This window comes from Mugil cephalus, chromosome 6 (assembly GCF_022458985.1).
Source record: "Mugil cephalus isolate CIBA_MC_2020 chromosome 6, CIBA_Mcephalus_1.1, whole genome shotgun sequence".
Classification (NCBI taxonomy): domain Eukaryota; kingdom Metazoa; phylum Chordata; class Actinopteri; order Mugiliformes; family Mugilidae; genus Mugil; species Mugil cephalus.
In genome coordinates, this window is record NC_061775.1 from 26,782,532 (window position 1) to 26,808,209 (window position 25,678).

Genomic DNA, 25,678 nt, shown 5'->3' on the forward strand with positions numbered 1-25,678 from the left:
TTCAACTCTCTGAATGGGGTCCTTGTCCCACCTCACATGCACCTTACAGAGAACATATGTCCTCCGCCTCCACACTAGGCGTTGTGGCATTAACCCGCTGAAAAGACACATATCGCCAATATGTGTCTTTTCAGCGGGTTAATGCGATCCCCTTTTCCGGATGATCTATTACCACTAGAGCTGTTCATGTGGCAGAGCAGCATTTCAAACAACAACCAGATGGATAATAGTTCAGCTTTTTTAATCTCGTACGTAACGTACGCGCTAGCCAACGCAAACTCCGATTAAGGCGTATACATGCTGGAGAAAATCACTTTCTAATCACATTATCTGGGTTTCTTACTCGGGTAAGGAGATATCAGTCGGAATAATGCATTTACATGCACTTAATTTGTCCAGTTAAAGTCGGATTAAGGCAATAATTCTTAGTTTTACGTGCTGATAAACGTATTGAGTGTTATTTGCAAAGAGGTGCTAGTTATGCGACCATGTAACTTCCTCTGTCATATTGAAACCAAGACCAAGCGTGTGTGGCACATACAGAACATCAATTCTGTCATATTATTCTACTTGTTGAGTGTCGAGCTGCATTATTCTTCATTAAACTTTAAGACTTGAGCAGATTTTGCCATTTGCAAATAAACACTTTCCCCTCTTTGGTGAGAAAGAGCATGACTCACACGCACAGAGACACGACCTAAACCCCACGGGGCACCTTCACAAAACTCAGAAGAGTGCATATTCAATCCAAACCACTCAGTACGTTCACACTTAACAACGTTAATGTGTCGCCTGATTAATATTCTCTCAGGATTCACTGGTATTAACATGCCATGATGGTGTCTATTAGTTTTAGTGGGACTCTAATGGAGAAGAATTCGTATAAACACGTGTAGACACATCAGCACAGATGTTTCTCAGAAATGAAATAAAACGCCGCTCTTCATCAGGATTCAATGCACCGTCCTAAAACTCCATCTGCCCGTTAATGAGGTGAGTGTCTGGAGACGCGTGTCCTGCAGAGGGAACGGATCACGACGAACGCACGGAGCTTTTACTGCTGCCACCACAAACAAACTGGAATCGTAATCCACTCACACACACACACACTGGTGTGTAATTTCACTCACTATTTCCTCACACCATCAGTTGCTCATCACAGCCCACTCTTTATTCCTGTTATTTTTCTGCCCCTATTTATGCTGTTGCAAATTCAACGTTTTCTAATATTAACAAAAGGTAAAATAAAAATAAAACATCACATAAAACCTTTTAATACGATGAATCTCCCTTCACGTTCCAAAAGGCTCTAGGTAAACTGTTAATTCAACCCGGTCAGATAAAGTCTGAATTTAAACGAGCTGAATTTAAAGTGCTCTCCCACCATGGCCCGGAGTCAAAGTGATGGACAATCACCGAGCTCCACGGCAGCCGTGACGCACACCGAGGTCACCAGGTGCTGAGTGTGAGTTTATGAGAAGGAGGAAGCGAAAGTTTACAGCGAAATAACAGCTTTCGGTTTCATGATTCAAAAAAAAAAAAAAAAAATGCCCGTCCGGCTCCTCGGCGCAGAGCTGAGTGTGGAGTGTGGGGGTTTGAGTCGTGGGTGGATGCGGCCGCATCCAGCTGCGTTGTCCTGCTCATAACGTGGCGAGTGGAGCCTGCGGGCCCCGGAGGTTGAAGGCCGGGGCTCTGGAGGGGTGGGGGGACGCTGAGGCTCATACCGCCGCGCTTAACAAGCAGCGCCAACTCCTTCCTCTCGCTCTCGGCTCTCACGGTTAACTCTTTGATTCTTCAGTTCATTGTTTTCTCTGCATGGAACAGCTGCAGAGCTGGACTCCGACGGGTCGTCTGTGGAGGAGGAAACGCAGTGAGGTCCAGGAACCCGCAAACACGGGAGTTATGTGGTTATCAACAGAAACCTCCACCTCCTGATCCCTCCACGCAAACTGTTCGTTCACTAACAAGCTGCTCGATTTTTTCTCCTGCTTCTTCTTCTTCTTCTCGTCTGTTGGAAATCGGACAAGCGCACAGAGCATCCCACATAATGTACTACCGCTGAAAACAATTACAGAACAGTAACTGACATGATGGAAATGCACCCTACACCCCCGAGGACGATCCCCATGGACGGGTCCATCACTAGGTAGACAAGCATGTAGCAGCAGAGGGTGAACACAAAGACCCCTGACAGTTCACAACACTGTTAAACTAAAGCATCACACTGTCAGTAAAAGCTGGTGAGTTGGAGCAGAGACTAATATTCCTCATGATCATGACCATGAATAAATCAGGTGAGGAGTTTCCAGGAGGATCAGAAACCTGGTGAAGATGAACCAAGCTGGAGATCTTGGTTCATCTTTGTCAATAAACTATGGTTATTGAGTTGTGTTTTCATCAGATCTGACACTTTGAAGCAACAGAACCACTTTTTCTTTCAGCAGTAGTTGATGTTTTGGGGCATGTAAATATATTATTCTCACAAACAATAACTCTACGTTAATTGTATAAACTCCATTGTCAAGTCCATTGTATATATCTGCTCCTGACCTTTATGTTTCAAATTTATGTTGCACAGTTTTCTATTTTTTTATGCTTTTATTTAAGTGTTTGGGTTTTGTACCAATGAGCACAGAGACCGGGGTCAAACTCCTCGTGTGTGCACGCATACTTAGTCCATAAAACTGATTCTGATGTCAAATTAATTAACTTTGAATCTCTGATCAGGTTAAATACGTTTTGTCTGCATTGAGTGTAGATCTCAGTGACTGGACAGTGTCACCTACACCTACAGCACCTACATCATGTGACTGCATATTTATCTTCCAGCTGCGAGCACATCCCACTCAGCAGTTGTGCTCAAGACCTTCATTTATTAAAGACTTGCAAATGAGTTGAACTGAACCCCTTTAAAAAACAAAATGGAAATGAGTCAGTTCGCCTGTGATCTCTGTTTTCTGATTCATTGATGCAAATGATACAACGGTGCTTTGGGCTAAACGGTAAAATGCTAAATGCTCAGTTTTACGACTGCTGAGGCAGAGGATGACAAATAACCATCATGAGCAAAACTGTGGGTAAATTCAAGTATTCGAGTAATTTCTGTAAATGTCTGAACTTATGGACAAATCAAGCATCATCCTACTGTGACCTGAAATGTGGGAACGATAAAAACTCTCATGATTCCTCGAAGGCAGTCGTCCCTCCAAGTCCCTTTTAGAGAGTTCATCCTCTCCTTGATCTTACACTGACTTCACTTCCACGTTTGCGCTGGAACAATGTTTTAACAGTGTCTCTTCTTTCGGTGAAGGTTCCTGTGTTTTCCAGTGAACACAGCGTCTCTACTCCAGGTGTTTTTAGTACCGAGTCTGTTTGTGACAACGTGCAGATTTTCCTGTCACGTTCGTCTCAAACGACCAGAAATATATTTTTATTTTTTTCTTTCATCATATTAACTGTGTCTGTATCTGTCTGTCAGCCATTCGATGCTACATGAGAGATTGTGGGAGTAGTTTGTTTTCTTTAGACCAGCCAGCTGGAGGAGACAGGAGGAGGAGGAGGAGGAGGAGGAGGAGGAGGAGGAGGAGGAGGATGGGTGCAGTCAGCACAGCATCGTTCTCTGCAGCTTACTCCCTCCACAAATCACTCAAAGAAAGAGCATTAGATGAGAGCTGTAAACTGAAAGATGAGCCCAGGTTCATTGTTCTGTTAACCTCCTGAGACCCTGCGTCCTCATATGTGGACGTTAAGTTTTAGATTTGTTGCCGCTTCTTATTCTGTATCATTTAGACCTGTTGTCCTCATAAGTGGACGCTTTAGTCTGCCATCTAGTGGTAGCAAAGGGTCAAGGCTGAAACTTGTTTACTTATGATTATTAACTTATAGTTTGATATGAGGCGCAAATTTAACAATTCCTGTCTGTCGCTAATTAGCAAATACTTGTTTGAGGACGCTGGGATTTAATTGCTTGCAATTCTTTTTTTGTTCAAAGTATTTTTTATTGTTTTTTTATAATAAACAAAATGCAGTATTCGCAGCATTGTACCATTTAGTCACGAGACAGAAACAACTGTTAAATAATAATAAAAACTGCATTAAATTTCCAAAATGATGTATAAGTGAGAAACTAACATAACGATAATAATCAGTAAATAAAGTAAAAAGAACGATAAAATAATAAATATTTTAATACTTTACTTTTAATACTTCATACTTTTTTAATTTGTTAAACATTGGTGACTTATACAGTGAAATAATCCCCATTTCCACATATAAGGATATATTTTTTATTTCAAAAACAACTTCCTGTTCTAATATGTTTAGTTTTTATGCTTTTTAGGTCCCAAATAATCCCAGATACCTGGGAGAAATTAAAAATGCATAGCAAACTAAAGCTCGGGTCTCTGGAGGTCACTTCTCTGCTCGAGCAGCGCTGCTGTGAGCGTAAATAAAAACCCCAAATAAAAAATTCAGAGGATGAATCTGCAAAAACTCCCGACAGAAAGGCCACAGCCCCCGACCGGCAGAATCACACCTAGAACCTCTGACGGTGCACAACACCACTGCACCACAAGGTGATTCATTAAAATAGACGTAAGGGAAAAAAAAAAATCTCACTGCAACTGTAGCGACAGGACAGGAATCTAAAAATAATAAGGCTGAAAAGTGACATCGTTAGTAAAAGTTGTTGAGTTGGAAACATGCCAAGTTTACATTCGTATTCCTTCAATAATCAGGATAAAATGCCTCATTCAGTCATCTGGTAAATAAGTAAGTAGATGTAGTTTAATAAGGAGCAAGTTAACAGATAAAAACACATTTAAGTTGCTTTTTTTCCTGTTTGTTTGTTTGTTTTTTGTCCTATTCAGTTCCTCCAGACTCGTCCTCTAGAAGCACATTCAACCAATGATTGAAGGAGTTGTTTTTTTGGTCTAGAAATAATAATAAAGAGTTATAAAATCTATTTGTGTTGTTTGATTTCAGGTATTTTACTGAATATATCAGTAATTAAAATGTCAAACAGGTTGGATAAATTGACTAACAATATTAACAGTTACTAATATCTTATATTGTCTCTTTACTGAGACCGGATTCTGCAGGTGAGATTACAATAATGTGACTGGAGTTGGACTTGCCCCAAATACAAATTACTTATTTGAGACGTGCACATGAGCGACTTGATCCCATCTCTGGTCACCTCAACCACCACAATGATCTCCTAACGAGGAGTAAACTACCGATGTGCTGATTTGGAATAAATCCATTCTCTCTGAACACGTCGGCTCCACGTTGGGTAAAAACATCAGGTGGGAAGTTTCCAGGAGGGATGGAAACACGGAGGTGGAAGAGATGGTAGGAGGATAAAAAGAAGATCTGCTTGACTGTTGGCAGGATTACTGATAACTAGCTGCTAGACCTCTGGCAGCGCTGGTGTGTTTGCCCTCGAAACAAAAAGTGAACATGAGATAAAGTATTTACAGTAGGGATGGAATAACTGACAAATACGTTCACCTGTCAAATACAGCGTCCACAGAATGTCAGAAAATCACAGCTTGTTAAATAAATGAAGACAAAGATCAGTTCGGTTTAGCTTGAGTTAGCTCCTCTCATGTCTCAGTGAGGTGCGATGCATGGAGTGATTTACCTTCGTTGTTCGCAAAGAGCTTGGAGACGTTGGTGCAGGAGACGCTGACCACCTGTCCAACCTCAGCACGATACCAGCAACGAATTCCGTCCCAAGATGTTGGACAACCTGAGACGGGAAGACGGGAACATTCAAGGCATGATATTAAAGGAACTCTAGAGATTCATCAAAAAGCTCAACCTTTCTGCAGCTTTTACATGATTCAAACTAAATTTTGGTTGAAGTCTGACTCTCAGCCACAACATTATGACCACTGACTGGTCTGGATGTTAATGAGACATGTAGCACCCACCTAGACCAGATCAGGCCCCACCTCCACCCCATAACAAAAACACTCCTTGAGTGTCAGAACAGCACAAGGTGTTGATCAAGTGTCTGAGCCCCCCTACACAGTATTAGAAAGGTGGTTATAATATAGTGACTGTATGATGACCCTGGTGGGCACAACGAGTCCCAGAACCCTCACAATAATTAACTGGATATCACAGAATAGCTTTTGATGAATATGCAGATATCTAACATAATGCATCTTTATAAACCAGGTGCAGGGTGCAGATTTACCACGACCCCTTCCAGCCACCACAGCCACATTACTGGGAGACCATTAACAGATCATTTAATAAGAGAGATAAAAAGAAGACATTAAAATGTTGTTGTGTACAGTCCTGGTGATGAAAGAGCGCGGTCCAAAGTGCAGTCCAGGCAGATATAATCAACACACAGGTTCCCACATCGGAGACAAAACAGAACAAAGAGAACACGAATGTGAGCAAACATTTAAAAAGCGCGGATGCGAATGAGATGCTCGTCCAGTAAATCTGCACGCCTGGTTTCTGTATCATGCAGATGGAACAAAAGCTGACCAGCGCTCTAAGTCAGCGCGCTACACAGCCGTCTGCAGAAAGTCGATAAACGTTATTAATTTGAAGCAAATGTGCAGAGTCTGTTTTCGCTGTTGAGGAGCGCTCGAAAGCACTCGCAGACCTTTTAGAGCTCAGTCAATTCGTACAATAACTGTTTAATGAGTGACTGGAAGTGAATCCGCTATATGATGATTGAGTAGTTTTTTTTGCAAGATGCTTTTACGCAGATGATGATGTGTCGTACTGGTGGAATAACCCGGTGTTTGAGTGTCTCCTAGCAGGGCTACTGGTGTTTGTCCCTTAGCTCTATGGCTTTATTATACTTGGATATAGATGTAAAGGTCCTGTTCAGGCCTGGCTTTAACATCAACATGACTGAGAACCTTGACAGACAACTTGACTGCACTGCAAAAACAGTGTCACTAGAAAGAAGCAAAATATTCTTATATTCAGTCAAATCATCTTGTATTAAGAAAGTAAAATCGGCCAGTGGGTTAACCTGTTTTTACCTGACAAAAATTCTTAAAATAAGCACAAAGTTCTTGTCTCTGCACAAAATATTAGATGTATTTCTTTGAAACAAGGATTTTTTGCTTTCTTGCAGTCTGAGTCTTGTGGCATCGTAATCCAGCCACCTTAAATCATCCTAAAATCCTTTTTTTTCTTAAAATCTCCTGTTGCATCAGAACTTGTCTCTCAGCCAGAAGCTGACTCTAGTTTCAGTCTGTCCTGACCTGGAAGCTAGATCTACTCACTATTGGGAACTGATTCTGCTGCAGATTCTGTTTGTTGGACTATCCAATAGCATGCAGAGGTAAAACCAAAATTTGTACTTTAACGCTCTGGAGTCTAGAGTATAATTGGCCGTTTTTGAGTACTTCGGTTTTACCTTTATATTTCGTCATTCTTTTCAGCACAACATCACTTGTGTTATATTCAACTATTTTTTTATTTAAAACAAACTGCATTAACACATTGGACCTAAAACCAGACTAAAACCATTAAAACCGAGTAGGAAAAAGTTCGATTTTTCTCTGTGAAAACCACAAACGTGTTTAACGAACCATTTTTATAACTTAGAATGTAAATCTGAAGTGTAAATTTCAAAAGTTTATCAAAGCCTTTCAAAACTACCCTTACCAACGTTTGACAGATCACTTCCTGATTTCCACTTCGCTTATTAGCGTTTTCCTTATCACCGTTTCTCCGTGCACCAGAAACAAGACAAGTATAATATTATAATAAGTCTAGTTTTACATGGTTTATCAACACAATTTAAAAGCTGGTCTATAGTTTGAAGTCAGCTCTTTCTAGTTGATTCAGTGATGCAGCGTCTTGCTGCTACATCGTCTTAAATTGGTCATGATGTGATTTGAACGCACCAGCGTTGACTCCAGAGGGTTAAACCGCTAAGAAAAAAGAAAACACAATCAACCAAAACACTCCTTAAAACTAAAGTATCTGCATCTGGAATAAGTTCACAAGGACTTCCAGAAACCTTCCCCTATTTTGTAAAAAAAAAGATTTTTGCTTCTGATCATCTAAACATTCATTCTCCTCTTTCTTCTTTAAAATTCAAAGCCGGTTAGACCTTGAACATTTAGTCAAGTGCAGAGAATCAGTCCTCTGATTTATTTTATCTTTCATAAAGGGGTTTCCCCCGAACTGAGAGAGCGGAGGGGCGTTTGATTCGGTGACGTCCTCAGCCCTCCTCCCCGCCCACGCTGTTCCCCTCACACGGCTGACGAGCTCTTCCCCGCTGCCTCCAATGCTAAGGAGGAGAGAGTGTGTGTGTGTGTGTGTGTGTGTTGATGCATTAATGTGTGTGAGAGCAGTAATGAGGCGCCCGTCTCCGTCCGCCACCACCAACGCCTCGTACATCAAAGCTCCTCTGCCCCGTGTCAATTAAAACGGCAGCGTGCCGACCCACCACCGCTCATTCATAATAAAACACAGCTTTTGGCTGCTGCTGGAGGTTCTCCTGCCAAAGCTGCAACGAGGCAAACGCTCGCCGGATAAATGTGACTTTGAGCTCTCCTTTAAATTAGCTTAGCTTCATCGGCTGCTGTTTGCACGAGCTGCAGGTGACATTTGCATAGTTGGTCTGCAGCATCGATTGGAGATGGCACATTATTAGGTTGTCACTGTAAACGCCCTATTGACCCTGCGGTAATGAAAAGCCACATCACACTGGTGGTATTAATGGTCTGAATGTGACAGGGGCTCCACAGGTGGTGATGGAGTTCCTTGATTAGGCGCTAATTAAAGCCGAGCTGGTGACGCCACGGTCGGTCGATACAATGGATGAACGACCCGGCGCCTCCCATCAGGTATTAATGGAGACTCTCTCCGTCCTGCTGACGGTAATTACGCTGAACACAAAGCCCTTTGTTTGCATGACTTTCAGTGAATTCCTTCACCAAAAGCCACAGTCCGCTGTTACGTAACGAGCATCATTATGCTAACGCACACATCGACGTTGCACCTCGGCACATTTTAACAGAACAGGCCCTAAGGCGGCGAGGGAAACAAAAGGTCCAAATCACATGACCAGTTCAAGATGACGTAGCAGCAAGACGAAGCGTCACTGAATCTGAAGCATTAGCTTCTAAATTTTAGTAACAGATCAAAATATTGCCGTCTGGAGCACGAAGAAACGGTGAAAAGCAAAACGTGAGAAAGTGGAGATAATGACGCTAATCAGCTAAAGAAGAGGGAAAAGTCGTGTCAGTGACGCTATATTCAGTCTATGGAGCGACTGCAGCCGAAGAGAAAGAAGCCAGAGATTTGTGACATTTAGATGTTATTACTGATTGTCACACCTGATATTTTTGTAAATTGTAAAAATGCTTGATGCATTTTCTGCATTTTAATGGAAATAGTTATAAATACATTTGTTGTTTGCTAAATTTGTACGTAAGCTTTTGAAATTTACACTTTAGATTTGCAAGTTTTATCAAAATGTTTGGTTAAACATGTTTGTGGTTTTCACAGTGAAAAATCAAACTTTTTCCTATTCGGATTTTATGGTTTTAGTTTGGTTTAAGGTCCAATGTGTTAATACAGTTCATTAAAATAAAAAAAATTAATTGTAAAATGACACAGGTGAGATTGTGCTGAAAAGAATTAAACCAAACAAGGAAACCGTTTTTAAGATGAAATATAAAGGTAGTATAGTTGTTATTTTAATGAGGAAAGTCATTATTCTTTATAAAATCCAGTTAACAGGTGGAATTTCTTCATTGGAGTTGTATTGAGAGGTGTGTTGATGTGCAGCAAAAAGAGGAACGTCATTACGTTTCTCATTAAACATGAAGGTCTTCTCCCAATTCTTTTAGATATTGTGATTCAGATTTTGTGGATTTAATCCCACATTTCGAGGGCTGCACCAAATATTCGTAAAATGATGGGATATGAAATCCTTTTCGGCATCGTCAGAACTTCTACGAACATGCTGCAACAACAACGTTACGTCACTGTTCAATTTTGTGATGAAGATTTTGTGGATTTAATCCCTTATTTTTTTTTTATTTTTTTGCAGATATGCAATCCTTTTTAACGTCAAAAACAAACGCATTTTCTACAAATATGCTGCACAGTCTGATTCTTCTGCAGGAAAGGATCCAGGATTAACTGCACTGCTTTTAAGTCAAAGCATAAAAAGGGAGACCTTCAGTTGTGGTAGTGTTGGTGTTTCCTAAATATCTCTATTTAACTACAACAGTAATTCACAATCTGGCAAAACGTGCGTCAACCGCCCATCAGTACATTACTCATTCAACATTCAAGTGTTTTCTTTTTAGATATTAAGATTTTGTGGATTTAATCCCACATTTTGGGATTACATACAATCCTTTTTGGTATCAACATAATTTCTTTTGTTTTTTGGATTTAATCCCACATTTTGAGGGATGTACCAATATTCAAAATGCAGTCCTTTTTGACATCAAATTACAAACATCGTTGTTACAAACATGCTGCACAGCTTGTGATTTTGCTGCAGGGAAACGAAACAGCCAGGATTAACCATTAACTGCTGCCCTGGAGACTTTTGTGTATTTGCCATTTTGATGAGGAGAGCGTTCACTCTGAGAGAAGAAAACTTCATGAGACGTTCAGCTGTAGTAGTGTTGGCATTCAGCAAACAGCTGTTTAACTACTGTAGTAATCTGTATTATAGCAAGAAGAGGAAAACCATCATTCATTACATTACTCATTAATCATAAAGGTCTTCTGTCAGATATTTGAGAGTTTTTTTTTTTTTGATTTAATTTCTTATTTTGAGAGTTGAACCAAAAATAATCGGAAATGCAGTTCTTTTTGGGATCAGCATAATTCCTGAACACTATTTAGCTGCAGCAGGGCTACGAGGATCCATCAGAAATACGGGACGTACATCATTGTCTGAAGTGCAGTTGTCATCTACTTTGATTTATAGGGATAGCTGAGCATAGTGCCATTTATTTTTTATTTTAAATGAGCTCAGGTTCAACTTGTGCCGTTGTTCGTTGCCACAACTACTCAAAGAAACTGAAAAGTTTATCAGACACTGTTTTTGGTTTTAGCATCTCCATGTCCTGCGCCTTAACGCCCTGCACTCCATTACCGAGGAATGACGAACGAACGCTAGCGTGATTTGCAGCTTTAAAACTAAAATATCCTCCGAAGAAAGTGCATGTACCAGAACTGCACCCAAATCTGGAGAATTCACCTTAAAATGATTCATTACAAGTCTTAAACTCAGATAAATTTAAGTGCAAAAATGACCCAAATGATGGACATTAATATCATAAATGATAGTTTTACGACATTTACTATTTGCATTTTTTTTTAATACTTTCTACTTCTGGTCCATTACATCTCAGAGGGAAATATTGCACCGTAGTTAACAGTGTCAGTGTAATATAACGTCCGGCCATAGCTTTAGGTCATCTGACCGGTCTGTGAGAAATCACGCATGAGGTGTTGTCATAAAACTATCCCCAAGACTTTTTAAAACATCCACCTCTGATTTTACCCATTTCTGTGATATCCACAGCTAAAAGCCAACGTTTACCGTGATGGAAACATAGCGCTACCGCAAGAGCAAAACCGTCCTCTGCTATGAATCATGGGTAACATTCAGAATTCAGGAAAAAGGTGGATATTCCAAAAAAGAACTGGAACGTGTTCAAGAACTGAGACCACAGACCTCAACGCTGTGGTTCTTTTTCTAGCCCAGACTGAACCATTTCCTGCATGTCCTCCCGTCTCTTTCACCCACAACTTCCTGTCTCTCTCTATTAATCTGTCCGATGACTGTTTAAAAACCCCCAAAAAAGAAAAGCACAGGTGGACGTGTCAAACGGAGTCAGTTCCTGAGCAGAAGTTCAGGGCGTCTCTTGCATGTTGTGACCGACAGAAAGTAGAAACTGAGTTTCGTGCTACGTTGTGTTTAGACTGAGTCTCGTCTAATCTCCCTCCAGCTCCACAAACCCAAACTCCACTATCTCCCCCTGCAGCAGATATTCACACTGGACTGGTGATAAAGCTTGATCCATATTTACAGAGCAAATTCTCGAGCAGGTCGCTAGCAGCGATGCTAAACGTTATTAACCGTTCCTTGTGTTTTACTCATTCATTCTCCACTGGTACTGGGGAGAGCAGCTCTGCATGGCCTCCCTTCAGTCTGCGCTGGTTGGGACTGAAAAGCATTGAAAAGCATCTAGAGGTGACAGCTTTCTAGATCTGTTGAGCCTGTTTTTCTCCAGGCTACATTAGCCGCTGCTAGCATGATCCTCCTGATTCTCCAGTTTACGTTGACACGTACCACTCACATTGTTGCAGACCATGTGCACCAGCAGATACCACAGCCTCGATGGTTTATTATGGCAAAGGAGGGACCTTCACATTACTAGGCCCTGGGGTCATAATGATATGGCTGATCTGCATACTTTTACGTCTCATTTCTCCTGTTAAATATTTTATTTGACCCAAAGCTTCACTGCACTGATCAACTCATGTTGCACCTTCAAGCCTATAAACTAAACCAACTATGGCTGCTGTATATTTTTTTCAGTCTTTAAATAATTATCATGTATTTAATTGTGAATAAATATATTATTTTTTCTTATACTAGGTCTGCAAAGATTTTCATTCATAGTATAATTTAAAAAAAACAAAGCTAGTTCAGAACAACACACTCTAATTACAGAGCGTCTCGTTGTTAAGTGAAGCGGACACTCGTAATAATGAAAATAACAATAATAATAATAATGATAATCAGGCCTTTGTTTCAGCTCTGTTTTTTGGAAGTATTACAAAATGCAAGATGATTTTTTGAAGGGTGTTTAAATGACTTTTGAATATTCATTTATGCAATTAATTTATATTTAACTCATTAAATGTTTTGAACTCCACAAAACTGCAACTGCAACAACCGAAACAAAAATACACCAACGTTAACAAAGAGACAACACTCACTGAGTTTCATTTTATGATGTGTTTGTGACTGCGCGTCCCTGGTATTAAGTCTGTGTAATTACTCCCGATAACGACGGCCGGATGACCGCGGAGATCTGCAGAGGGCAGGACAGTGACGGTGGGTAATGATCTGTGGAAATGCCAACGGTGGAGGAGCGTCCACGTTCACATCGCTCCACCAGGCTGTTAACCTCCTCTCTCACATTACTCCCACAGTTACTCCCTAATTTCCTCTCTGCCTGTGTGTGACTTCCTGTGTTTCTGCTCTTGACGGCGTTTCCTCTGGGACTGGAGGCGTGAAGATAATTAGACACCTTCCCTCCGTCCAGTACGAATCACTGTTTCACCGGCCGCACTGACCTCTGACCCCGACGTCTCCTGACTGCTCAGGCCTCAGTCACACACATCTGTTCGTTCCACCCTTTGACAGGAGTAAACAGCGTCACAGGACTTGATTTCATTTGTTATAGACTTAGACTTAGACAGACTTTAATGATCCACGAGGGAAATTACTTTGTCACTATAGCTTCATGGCACATAAAACTAAAAACACTCATAAAACCACAAGAAAGATGAATACAATGACATTAAAGTGAAGATATGAGTTTTAGTTTTACTCAGTTATATGTTTTCATATAAGCTTTTGAAAAACTGCAATCGAATTAATATTTTAAATCAAGGTAGATTGTTTCTGACAATGAATTCCTTTTCCTTTTGTCTGTTATGCAGAGTTTTGTTCCTAAATTATATTAATAAGCATTGTTCTTTTTGTTCTTTAATTGTCGGTTTCATAACAACTATGCATTCCCATAGATAAAATACAGTGCAGAGCAATAAACGTTGTTGCTAATAAACGTAAACTGCTCCCTTCTGATTTCTCACGAATCAAAAGAAAACTTTTGTCTTTGAAGAAACGTCCTGTTCTGTTGTCGGATCATTTTAAGTCCTGTGTCCCAGTGGGGACATAGGGAGCAGTTTTCAGACCAACTTGTGTTCTTGTCCTTGCGTAAACGTAACTCAGTATCAGCTGCTGCTGTGTGACTTTGATAAGCTACGCTAGCTGTGCAAACTGGGGAAACTCGGTCACTACTGAGAATTTAAGAAGTTGCTCTCATTGAAAAAGTTAAAAGTTTTCAGATACATTTTATACGTTGTTATAAAATGTTTTTAAATGTTAACAAACTCAATAAAGTCGACATGTGGAACTCAATGTGCAACCAGAGCTTCATTTTGATGGACTGGTTTGTTTTTGTGGTTTTGTGGCTTGTTGAGCCACTGGGGGAAAGCTCAGTAGACCAGCTGGGACCCTCTTCTCCCTGCAGTCAATCCCGTTTTGTGAAATCCGACAGAGGAAATGAAGCTGCAGCGCGGCGGCTCTGTATGCGTCAGTCGGTTTTTATTCAGCCGTGAAGCAGCAGCTCGTACCCGCGCGTTCGAATCATCACGTCTTTTTTGCTTCGGATGATCACGGAGAAAACGGTGGCAAATGGTGCAATTAATTCTGAGCGACACCAGCTGTGGCGTTTTTTGCAGTCGCAGTCCCACCGGCCACCGTCGCCGGCGAGTCTTTAATGACGAGCCTTTCAGAGCGGACAGGAGGCGGCTGGAATGACCCCAACGTAAAACTCAAAACACTTTGAAAACAAAGATTTCATTTTTTTCAGAAGTAATAACGCGCTTTCACTGAGGCATTGAAGGGGAGGATAAAGGAACAATCCCACATAATTCATTCGGCTCTCCTCCTTCTACCTAAGCTGCAGATATTAAACAAGGCCGGAGCAGATTGAGCGATCAGCCTCTTTAATCCCCCTCATCTGACTGGATCCACTGATTGTTTGGGCTGCTCTGCCAAGTGAGAGGCTGTAATTTAATAACTGGAAGCAAATGAGCTATTAGGGCCTGATTAAAGAAAGCAGTAGATACGGGGAGGACTTCCAGACACGTGGGGGGTCGAAACTTTCAAGCTTTGTTCCAAAAAAAAGGGATTGAATAACTTTAGTCTGATGATATGATGATGATATTAATGATGTGACCAAGAGAAAAACGTCTTTAGATCCACTGAAGTTTTAATTAGCTTCGTCTCCTTCGCTCTATTACTATGTCGACGCTTCACGTGACGTCAGTTTTTCTCCTGCATGGATGGAAGTGAACCTTCAAAATGTCTAAGACCAAACATTTGTCAAAAGTTTGTCTGGACTTCACCTCTAAAGATGCAACAAGGGAGGTAACACCTGGAATTAGATTCATCATCTGACCACACATAGCATTTTATTAAAAGAACAGAAATGTAGCGTCTCTGATGCCTGACAGACCCAACAAAATGCCTTAAAAAATAAAAAAGGAGCTGTTTTTGGACAAAGTTTTTATGTTTTCATTCCTTAAGAACCAACATTGCTTCAAACCTACCAGTTTGGTACCAGTATCAGATAAAACCTTAAAGATAACCATCCCTATCTGTGGACAGATGACTTTAAGGTGTTCACACCACCAAAAAGAACCTGGTCAAATACGCTTCAAACCGACTTCCACATGTCTTCTAAGATCAGATCGGTCAAAAGTTTTTTTTTTATGTGAAGCACTTTGGGCTGGTATGAAAAGTAAAATATAAATAAAGTTTGATTGAAATTAATTCTGGGTTTGTTCACATCTGTATTTTAAACTGGACACTTGGGATCGGATCAACCTCGAAGGATGTTAATGTGAGTCCAGTTTATTCAGCTTGTTTTGTGAAACAGGAAGTAGAAACGACTGTCAAAGACACAGCGCCCACTAGTGTGTGGGTGGAGTTTCTACAGCGTGAGCCACACTGACTAGCACACACGTATTCTGATGGCATTGAATCTTCCAGGTCACTTCCTTCAAAGCTTTTTTTTCCTCCTGGCTCCATACTGCCATCCACACCTTCATAGTTTATTAACAGCATCATCTGTAACTTACTTGTTTCTTGGTGTAAAAGCAACATGTTTGCATCATTTATTAGGTTAAAAAGTGACACTGGAAAAATGCTAAAAATTGTTAACTTTTAACCATCTGTTGTCGTGTGTAGTGCTTTAACTCTTTCAGTTGTATGTGATTATGTGTCCAGAGCGCTATATCATGCAGAGACTATTTCCACCTCAAGACAGAATATAAATACAGTAGAAATGGCTCTTTTTATTATTATTATTATTATTATATTCAATGAAATCAGTTGAATGATTCTCTTAGAATTGGAGCTGCCACTCGTGGTGTTTCTTCCTCTAACGAGGAGCCTCCAGAACAGAAGAAGTGTGGGGGCTCACTGACTTTTCCTTCAACTCCTGACATTCAGCGTTGTAGCCGTTCACAGTTCTCTGATGATGGAAAAAAAAGGAGTCCTTCAGCCTATAATTACCTCAGGAGAGAGGTATCTAAATTCACTGCATAGTCAATAAGGGCTACATTTATTTAAAGAAGAGATTAACAGTATCACAAAAGTACTAATATATATATATATATATTTTACAATCAAACCTTTAGCAGATGCCAGATTCATCCTGACTGGCTTTAATTTACTTCGCTCAGCTCACAATGAAGGTGCTGTCGTGGAGGAAGGTGCTTTTTAAGGCTAATGTATCAGGGGCGGGAGGTGGAGTGGCTCTTAGCAGATTTAATTTTCTGAGGAGCTGTTGAGGTTTATTAAACGAAAAACTAAAAGTCAGTAAATGGACCTGTAGCAGCTGAGGCTCCGGCTCCGGCTGCTCTGCTTATAAATCACCTGCTGGCAACGACTTGACTCGGCGGCCGAGTTTAAGTGACTCGTCCTCAGGACTGAAGAGATGGTGAAGACGACACAGGTGAAATATTTAGTGGTTGGTTTAGATTTGTGATTTCTCTCAGTTTCTTCTTAACGTACATTTTAATTACATTTGTCACTCCTCTTTAATCCCTTCATGTCCTCAGTCACTCAGACATACACTGATCAGGCATAACATTATGACCACCTTCCTCATATTGTGTAGGTGACTCATTGGAGAACGGACATGGACCTTCTGAGAGCGTCCTGTTTTTTTTGTGTGTGTGTCTGTGTCAGGCTGCATGGGGTGGGGGGGTGCTACATGTCTAAGTAACATCCACATGAATGAATAAATGAATGAATACCAGGTCCAAAAGTTTCCCAGCGGAGCATTCAGTTGTCACATATGATGTTCGCTCAAATCCAGCCCCATCTCTGTCTCTAACCCTCACATTAACTCCTTTATTCTACTTTTCATACAAAACTATTAAAGGCGAACCTCAAATCTTTGGAAATCTGGAACATTTAAGTCATTAAATTATTGTCATATTGTTTAGGGTAGACCAGGAGTGACCGAATTCTTCCCAGCAGTGGACGGCCAAAACTGATTCCATGGGGAGGGTTGTGGGCTCAAAATGTTTATTTTGTGTAGTAGAATAAGTGAAATGTGGGTATATATAGCATCTGCAAAATAAACACTATCACAAATTAGTTTTGAAAAATGAATGACGCCATTTATCATGCTTCATGTTTATGTTCAGAGAATTTCTGAACATCTATCTGGCTTCTTTAGATAAGAAAAGTATTTGAAGCACTCTGAAAATTTTTAGGACAGATGTGGAACATTACTGGGCCTTGGACCTACTATATATCTAAAGTAACACGAAACATCCTGCAGGCTTCAACGCGATTATATAAGATATATAAATTAATTTTAACCCAAATCTATTGCTTAACCATGCAAAGTCCTGATTTTAGTAATAATAACTATTAAAAACACTTCTTCAGCTCCTTCATAGTTTTCTCAGTAGATGATTAAACCCGGACTGACCCGTCTTAGCAGAGCGGTTGTTCTCCTCCTGTCTGAGGATGGCGTTGCATTCTTCCTGAGCCTTCATGTGCTGAACCACCAGGGCACAGTCTGGGTGGATGGCCTCCGTCTGAAGAGAGAGGCACAGACTCCATCACAGTCCAGCTCCACAAGACAAACACGAAAAAAAAAAAGAGATGCTGAGACAGAGTTCATGTTACAAACCAAAAATAATCATTAAAAAAATTAATACATTTATATGAATATAAATGTTTTAAATGGTGACGTTTAGGGGACATTAAAGATTCACTGGAAACTGGAATAACTAATCCTATTAGAGACATTTATTATTTAATAATCATTCTCTGGGATGTATGAGGCAGCAAGTGAACGATCCGTCCACCGAGTTGATGATAGAGGAAGGAAAACCGCAGCCTGTCATCATTTGTGCTTCATTATGAACCGATGCGGAGAAAAGAAACACCTCTGCATGCAACTGCATCTGAGTCCTCCAGTCAATCAGAGCTGCTGGAAACAAATTCAACTCCACGGGCTCAGACTTGATCTTTGTCAGAGACACAACCAGTTCTGAAGGGACAGACACCAAAGACACCAGTCTAAAACAGTGGTCCTGGACCCCCTGCATGTTCTTGATCTACCTTAGCTTAATTCCAAGTGATAACCTGAACATACACGTTAATGAGTTTCCCACAACACCTTCCTGCAGATGTTTCACAATAAGAGCATTATAAGAAAATAATCTCGTGAGAGATCTCAATAAAATACGATAAATTACACTTGTGAAACAGATGTAATTAGAGTTAACACCACTAGGGGGCCACAGTTGCGAATCACGAGGCTGAAGAAACCAAAACCTTTATGTTCATATTGTCTTTTAAAACGTTTGTGCACATGTTCATCTACAACCAGCTCTGAGACTCAGAGGATGTTGGGAGATGAACCTCTGTCCATAACCAGCGTCCTCACAGCAGGAACGTTGGTGTTTGACGGCTTCGCTTTGAGTCCTGACGTCTACTGACATCTTTCATGCATCTGAAGAACAAGAGCAGGAGGCAGAAACCTGCACACGTATCGTAATCCAACATGATGTATGAATCCACATATATGGCTATAAACGTAGATTCTATCAGCATCTCTCTCAGTCAGATCATAAAGTTGATCTGCTTTTGCAGAGGAGTGAGAAACAATCCTGATAACTGCTGTGTTGAATTGATTTCTCTGGTGGTGGATGCATTTGGTTCGACTTGTGAGAGTCATCGGGTTGAAAACCTGCCTGTAGGACAGATGGAGGCGCTGCAGGTGAGCGTGACCTTTGACTCGGGGCTCTGCAGTGTCCAGGTTTTAACAGGAGAGCAGAGGCTCACTGCTATCGAAACAGAAACACCTCCGGTTCTGCAGCAGGATCTTTTCCCTCTGCATCTGTCAAGTTGTCGTTGCTCTGTGTGAATGTGTGTGGACGGAAAATGTACAGTACATATGTCATAGAAGCAGCTGTTAAGAAACAAAAACATGAAATAAGGAAAAAATAGAAAAAAATGGTTTGAGAATAATTACAATGTCTCTAAAGTGAAGCCAAACCATGTGGTGCTCCCCCGCGTGGGGGAGTGGTTGGCTATGCGTCATAAGCCCCGCCCCCTCCATATCAGTGGATGGGATTGGTGCCAAAATGAAAACTTTTTGATACAACTGTCAACTAGAGCTACACGATTATGGCCAAAATGATAATTATTTTAATCAATATTGTTGTCACGATTATTCACCATGTTAGGGAAAACAGCTGTATATTTATTGCACTACTTTTAAACAACCAATATTTGAACTAAATGAATAAATGTTTAATAATGAAAAATTAAATTTAAACAGATGGTTGCCTGGGTCGCTGATGGACACGGACATGGATCGTTCATTCCTTGCACTTTGGAGTGTAATGTTTTTTCACAACTCATAACAGTCTTTGCATATAACTTGTTCTTGTTTCACTCGCCCTAAACCCAAAACAAGTCCATAATGATTTGTAAGTTGTTAGTGCTTTGAGCATATAAAAATGGAAAAGCGCAATATAAATCTAGCACATTATTATTATTAACTCGTTAGTGCACTGCGTAACTTGACTCCAAGGTACACTAGTGTGTTATTTAGGCAGCTTAATGACGGCTGAATGATGTGATCGCCCCCTGGTGGTCGGCTGACTACTGGTTGAGAAACTGCTGGATTAGATCTGCAGCACAGATCACATTTTAAATATGGCCAACGATCAGATTAATTTAATCGTTGCAGCCAAAATCATGATCATGATGAAAATTCGATGTTTGTCAGCTGAGTCAGGGATGAAGCAAAGGCGTATGATTGGCTGAAAGTTCACCAGAGGAGCGAGAAAGAAAGACGTCAGCTGTAACTTGATATCATCAACTTCCTTTGAAAATGTTTCAACTTCTCACTCTGTTAGAGCAAACACACCGTTAGGACACCGAGCTTCAAAATTGCTCGTCTGAATACGTCTGGAAGACGTGATGCTAACACTGTGATACCTTAAACCTTTTTTTAATATTCCCGTTAGGTCTGTTAGGTTTGCTTTGTGTTTCTTTCAAACATAAACTACGAACACACAGTGTGTACGTGGACACATCGTTTGAATACCATTATCAGATCACAGGCCTTTGCACTGGTTTCTGCTTGCACCGCGCTCACGTCTCAAAAATGTAAATGAAGCCGGCCGAGGCTGGCAGCTTTGTCAAAATACTTCTCATCCCCGCAGCCTCGGCTCCACAACATTTTAACCTCTGCCAGTGGAAAAAAAAAAAAAAAAAAATGCAAGAAGAGGTATGAGGGAATGACTCCTCAACACGTCCAGGTCAAACTTAAAAAGACATTTGTTCAAATATCCAAGGTCCTGCAGCATCTAATCTGCAGTTCAGAATACTCAAACATGTAAGAGCCCTACAGGACAATGATCTGCAATTTGCAAGTGACATTTATTTGTGCAGCTTCTTGGACTTTTCCTGGATGAACGGTTTAATTGGAGCATTTAAACAAACAAGTTTCATTTAAGTAACATTTTAATGACAGAAGTCATTTTGTGCAAGAGATTTTCCACATGATTGTCTACGTTTAGAGGCCGTGTTTGTCTCAGGTTTGTCTCTCTGCTGCTGTCTTACAGTAAAAATCCACACTTTCCGATAAATAACCCCTTCGCTTCCCCACATAACACCCACCACTATCCTTGGATGAGCTCGTAAGATACCAGATAAATCCAGCTTTGCCAAACACACATCAGAGCGTTAGATTAGGGAGAATTTACAGAGAAAGGGCTAAATATATAGCCATTATTTATTTCATCTGGGTGGCCCGTATACTCCTACACCATTAATGGTTTATACCTGCAGCAGAAACAAAGCGGAGCCCCACAGTGACACGAGGCAGTCCGGTCATATCTGTCCTGCAGGGTTTACGGAACAAAGCTCCTTCATAGAAGTCAGATAGCGGCGCGGCATCACATCTTAGCGCAGAGAGTCTGGAGTAACTCATAGGACGAGGAGCTGAGTCTGACAGATGTTTCCCTGACTTTAACGGACACTCGAGCATGCGCTTTAATCATTATTGGGGCCCCTCCCACCTCTTCATCCCAAATGGCAACACTTTTCACGGCAGCGCTGTCGTTTAAATTCGATCACCGTCTTAACGCGGTCATTATCGCGTGTCGCCTGAAGCCGTCCCCCGGCGAGCCGCCATCGTTTACATCCACGGCCTCATTGTGATTCAAAGGACAGGTTATCAGCTGCTTTCTGGTGGCAAGACCGGCCCTTTAATGCCTGAGGGCCAACTGTGGCATCCACTTTTAATTGGCCTGCAAATTAAAAAAGTATGGGGAATGGGGCCTGTGTTCTCCCTGTGTCTGCGTGGGTTCTCCCCGGGTACTCCAGCTTCCTCCCACCCTCCAGAGACATTACGTTACGTTCATCTAAACTGGCCGTAGGTGTGGGATAGGATCCAGCCCCAGGACCCTCCCTCCAGAGGTCAAGCAGTTACAGAAAAAAAGTGAATGAATAATAGAATATGGCCGACACATGTGGAAGTTTCCTTTGACGCCTATTTAGTTTCAACCGTAGGTGGACGCTCCCCAAAAACAAAATTAACCAAAGATAAAGTTTTGCAACAGCGGCTCAAAAACGACAAGATGGATACGGATGATTTCAGATACGGTGGGAAAGTAAAATGCAATGAAATGAAACTGTTGCTTTGATTAATGAGTATAATGTACGATAACGCTATGAAATCAAATGCTGCTGAATAAGAGTGGAAAGTTAAGCAAAAGACTTAAAAGTGCGACGATAGCCAGTTACGTGGTAGCTCAGTTGACTTTAATGCACAGTTCACTTCACCTGAGTGGCTCTTTGCATGTTTCCGTATGTGGACGTCAGAAAACATTTGTCTCTCATCTAACCCGAACATCAAGTCTTTCATTTTAAAGTGAAGGTAAAGGAAGATAAATCATTCAGAGCCTGGTAAATAAACTTGTCACGAGAGTTCATCCACACCTGTCTAATAAATATGAAGTCATCCAGCAGCTCATTAGCTCATTTTAACATCGAGACTGGAGGCAGAGGGAAACATCAGGCCTGGCTCTACGCAACGGCAGCACAAACACAACTCATTACCACGTCTTCATATCTTGTTATTGTTCATTTTTATTCTAATGTGAACTGAAGATGAAACAAAAACGATCCTTAACTCATCGAGCTGGTGGCTGCCAACGTCTGGGCCCTTGGTGAGCATCTGTGCTCCTGTTTCTGGTGGTTGTTCTGGAAGCGCTGCCATCAGTCACTTAAATTCTCCCTACGTCTGGCAAACATGCTCAGAAAGAATGGATTCGCTCTAAGGCAGAGAGAATTAAGAGTTAACATGGTTATGAGACCAGATTTGGTTTGTTATAAAGATTATTTTGGTTTTCTCCTCTGCAGAAAAGCTTAGCTAACTGCTAACTTAGCTAAAAGCTAAAATCTGGAAAATGTTGGATTCTTGATGCAATATATTAACAAAGTCTCTATTCTCCGATTTATTTTTTTTTATTTTTCACAGATCTCTCTGGCACGTTCCTGATCCAGGTTTACACCTGGAGAGTGAGCTATTACATATTATTCTGCTCACTTTTTTCTTCGCTTTGTGCTCATCCATTGTTTTTAGCGGCATAACAAAGCTAAAATTGAATCCGTCTTTTCATTTCCAGCCATAAAAGTCCTTCCTGCCTCGATTTCCTAGGAGCACAATCGCCGTCACTCATTATTCGCCCCAAAACTCAATTGCCTACGTTCGGTTTAGGGCGAAGAAAACCAGAAAGGCGCAGGATGTAGGGGGAAAAATTGACTTTTTCCCTCATTTTGGCCTCTCTGCACGGACTACCTGTGGCCTTTAGATTTGATTTGGAGGTTTTTACGACTTGCCTCCGGCTGCAGACGGAGGGTAGGAGGTCATTTGATGTCAAAGCTCAAGTGGAAGAGACATATGCTGGAAATCAGAGTGGAAACCTCACGTATGCATGTAGACAAGGCCTGACACATTCCCACTTGTTGGCCATTTAACGTGTAATGGTGAAATATTTGCAAGCAACCTTATGTGTTTCTGTATTTAAACTCTATTTGTTTTTCCAAATGTCACCAGAAAGAGAAAGGACAGAAATTAGAAGTGATGACAGTAATTACTCCTGTCAGCGCAGGTCAAGAAGTGTCGAGGTATCCACCTCACTCCCATCGATGGAAACAGATCTATGATCGCATGAAAGAGAGGCTCAAACAGGCACCTTAGTCCTGCTAAGAACCAGAAGTATCCGTGGGAAACCTCTAATAAAAGATCCTGATGTGAGTAGAAAGAAAGGAGCAGAAATCCAAGTTCAAATAAGATAAAAAGGAATAAAACTGGAATGTTCTTCTCTCAGAATTGTCTGCAATATTTGAATTTCAAAACTAGCATCTGCACATATGCAAGAAGGAAAAAAAAAGTGTGAGAAAGATATTAATGCTTTCTCTTTGCTGCTGCACCCAAAGGCAGCGGAGTCAACGGAGGGCCCGGTGTTAATGGAGTCACTGGAGACATCGCTCTTTATTTATTCAATACATATATATCAGAGGTGTGTGCGTGTGTTTTCACAGCTGATTTCTCCTGCTGATAAGTCTATAAGTCTATTTATATGCTTCCACCGATGACACCAAAACAAAGGGAGAGAGTCCGACTCCGGCAGGTTGAAAATAGGATCATTAAGTCATGTGATGCCCGGGGATATGACACCAACTGGGGACAATCCATCAGGTAATTATGGTCCTAATTCAGCTCCAATGTATATGACAGACTTGACATGAGAGCAGCAGGTCGATGTAGAAGACATCTCCTCACTTCCTCCAACATTTCCACCTTAAATTCTCTTAAAGCCTCATTCAGCTGTTCATAGATAACTTTGTCGTTCCGTTGGAATGAATCAAAAACTACTTATAATGAAACACCTTACATAAAAAATATGAATTAATTAAAAAACAAAATATTAAAAAAATAAATCTAAGGAGACAGTCAGAAAATTACAATGCAGGAAATGTGGAAAATATTAAAAAAAATATATATAAAGATATATTTTAAATAAAATAATAATAATAAAGAACAATACAATATAAATTAATGGATTTATTGGGGGGAAAAAAGCAAACTGAGGGAGCAGCCGGACCATCTCAATGCAGAAATTAGTTTTATTAAGTAAACTAACTAAAAAGAATAGATTAAAGACTTTAAATTAAGTTATAGTGGCGTCAAATGAGAAATATGTGTTGAGATATAACCCTGTCAGTTTCTCAGTTTGTAAATGTTTGTTACCACAATACAAGTAAAAGCGTTTTCAAAATAAAATCCTTCTTTTTGCTCTCTCTCAAAATAAAACTCACCGTTTCCCAAACCGCCAGCTGCAGGAAGAGAACCAAGTGAAACAATGCGTCCGTCCTTTTGAGCCCCGAGCTTCCAGAGATGAGCAACATCTTCTAATGTTTGTTCGCTTAAAAAAAGAAAAACAAAAAAAGTAGAAACACAAAAAGCACAAAAACGTCCAAGCATAAGGAATAAATATTACAGAATAAGATATAAGAGATGTGTATATGTTCATATAGAATCCATGAAGGGGCCGGTGTGAATGTGGTCAGGTGCGTGGAGAGAGGGTCCGCGTTACGCGCGGAGCAGAGTCCGGTCCTCGACTGAACCAAACAAGGTGCGCTCCTCCCCTGAAGAGGAGGCAGAGCCCGAGCCGGAGCCGGAGCGCACAGACGCAGCAGAGCCATGAGGGAGGGAGGACCCAAAGCTTCACCTGCAGGAATTACAGCGCATTCACGAACACAGTGACTTTAAAGTGGTCACACTTCACCGCTACGCGATACACGTTCACCCAGAATAAAATAAACCGGCATCAACGTATAAACCAGACACAGGAGTTTGTTTAAACTGAACACGAGTGCAGATTTTATGTCTTTTCATCACACTAGAAGACGCGGAAGCTCACCTCTGTTTTCTGTGCGTAACGAGGGGATGTAGCTCAGTGGTAGAGCGCGTGCTTCGCATGTATGAGGTCCTGGGTTCAATCCCCAGCATCTCCACCCTTTGTTTATGTGCAGAGCTGCTGACTAATGATTGGATGGTGCTGCTTAGTTCAAGCATAAACTCCCTGGGTTTTGTTTTTTTATGTTTGAGGTGTCCTGAGTCCACAGTGGCTGAGGTCAGACAGAGAGAGAGAGATGACACATGGTTTGTTTTAAAAGATTATTTATTTTTCTTAATGTTATTATTTGATCATTTCATGAGGTTCTAAAAGTGTCACTGTTTAACTTATAAAAGGTGAAATAGGACAGTAGAAGAATGTACACACACTCTTCCTCAGTAAA

The 25,678-nt window shown here is 40.9% G+C and overlaps 1 protein-coding gene and 1 non-coding gene across 2 annotated transcripts in view; one reads left to right on the forward strand and one right to left on the reverse strand.

Moving 5' to 3' along the window:
* The window catches only part of LOC125008918 (pituitary adenylate cyclase-activating polypeptide type I receptor-like), a 33,809-nt gene extending 8,697 nt beyond the window's left edge, over positions 1-25,112 (reverse strand). The window contains exons 1-3 of the mRNA XM_047586325.1: positions 24,695-25,112; positions 17,775-17,883; positions 5,645-5,752 (exon numbers count right to left, since the gene is read on the reverse strand). Coding sequence (XP_047442281.1) covers positions 5,645-5,752; positions 17,775-17,883; positions 24,695-24,784 — 307 coding nt within the window. The 5' untranslated portion in view covers positions 24,785-25,112. The remainder of the gene's footprint in view (positions 1-5,644; positions 5,753-17,774; positions 17,884-24,694) is intronic.
* Positions 25,113-25,321: 209 nt separating this feature from the next.
* Positions 25,322-25,393, forward strand: trnaa-cgc. The gene has a single exon. It is a non-coding gene; the product is annotated as a tRNA-Ala (tRNA).
* The last annotated feature ends 285 nt before the right edge of the window (positions 25,394-25,678 follow it).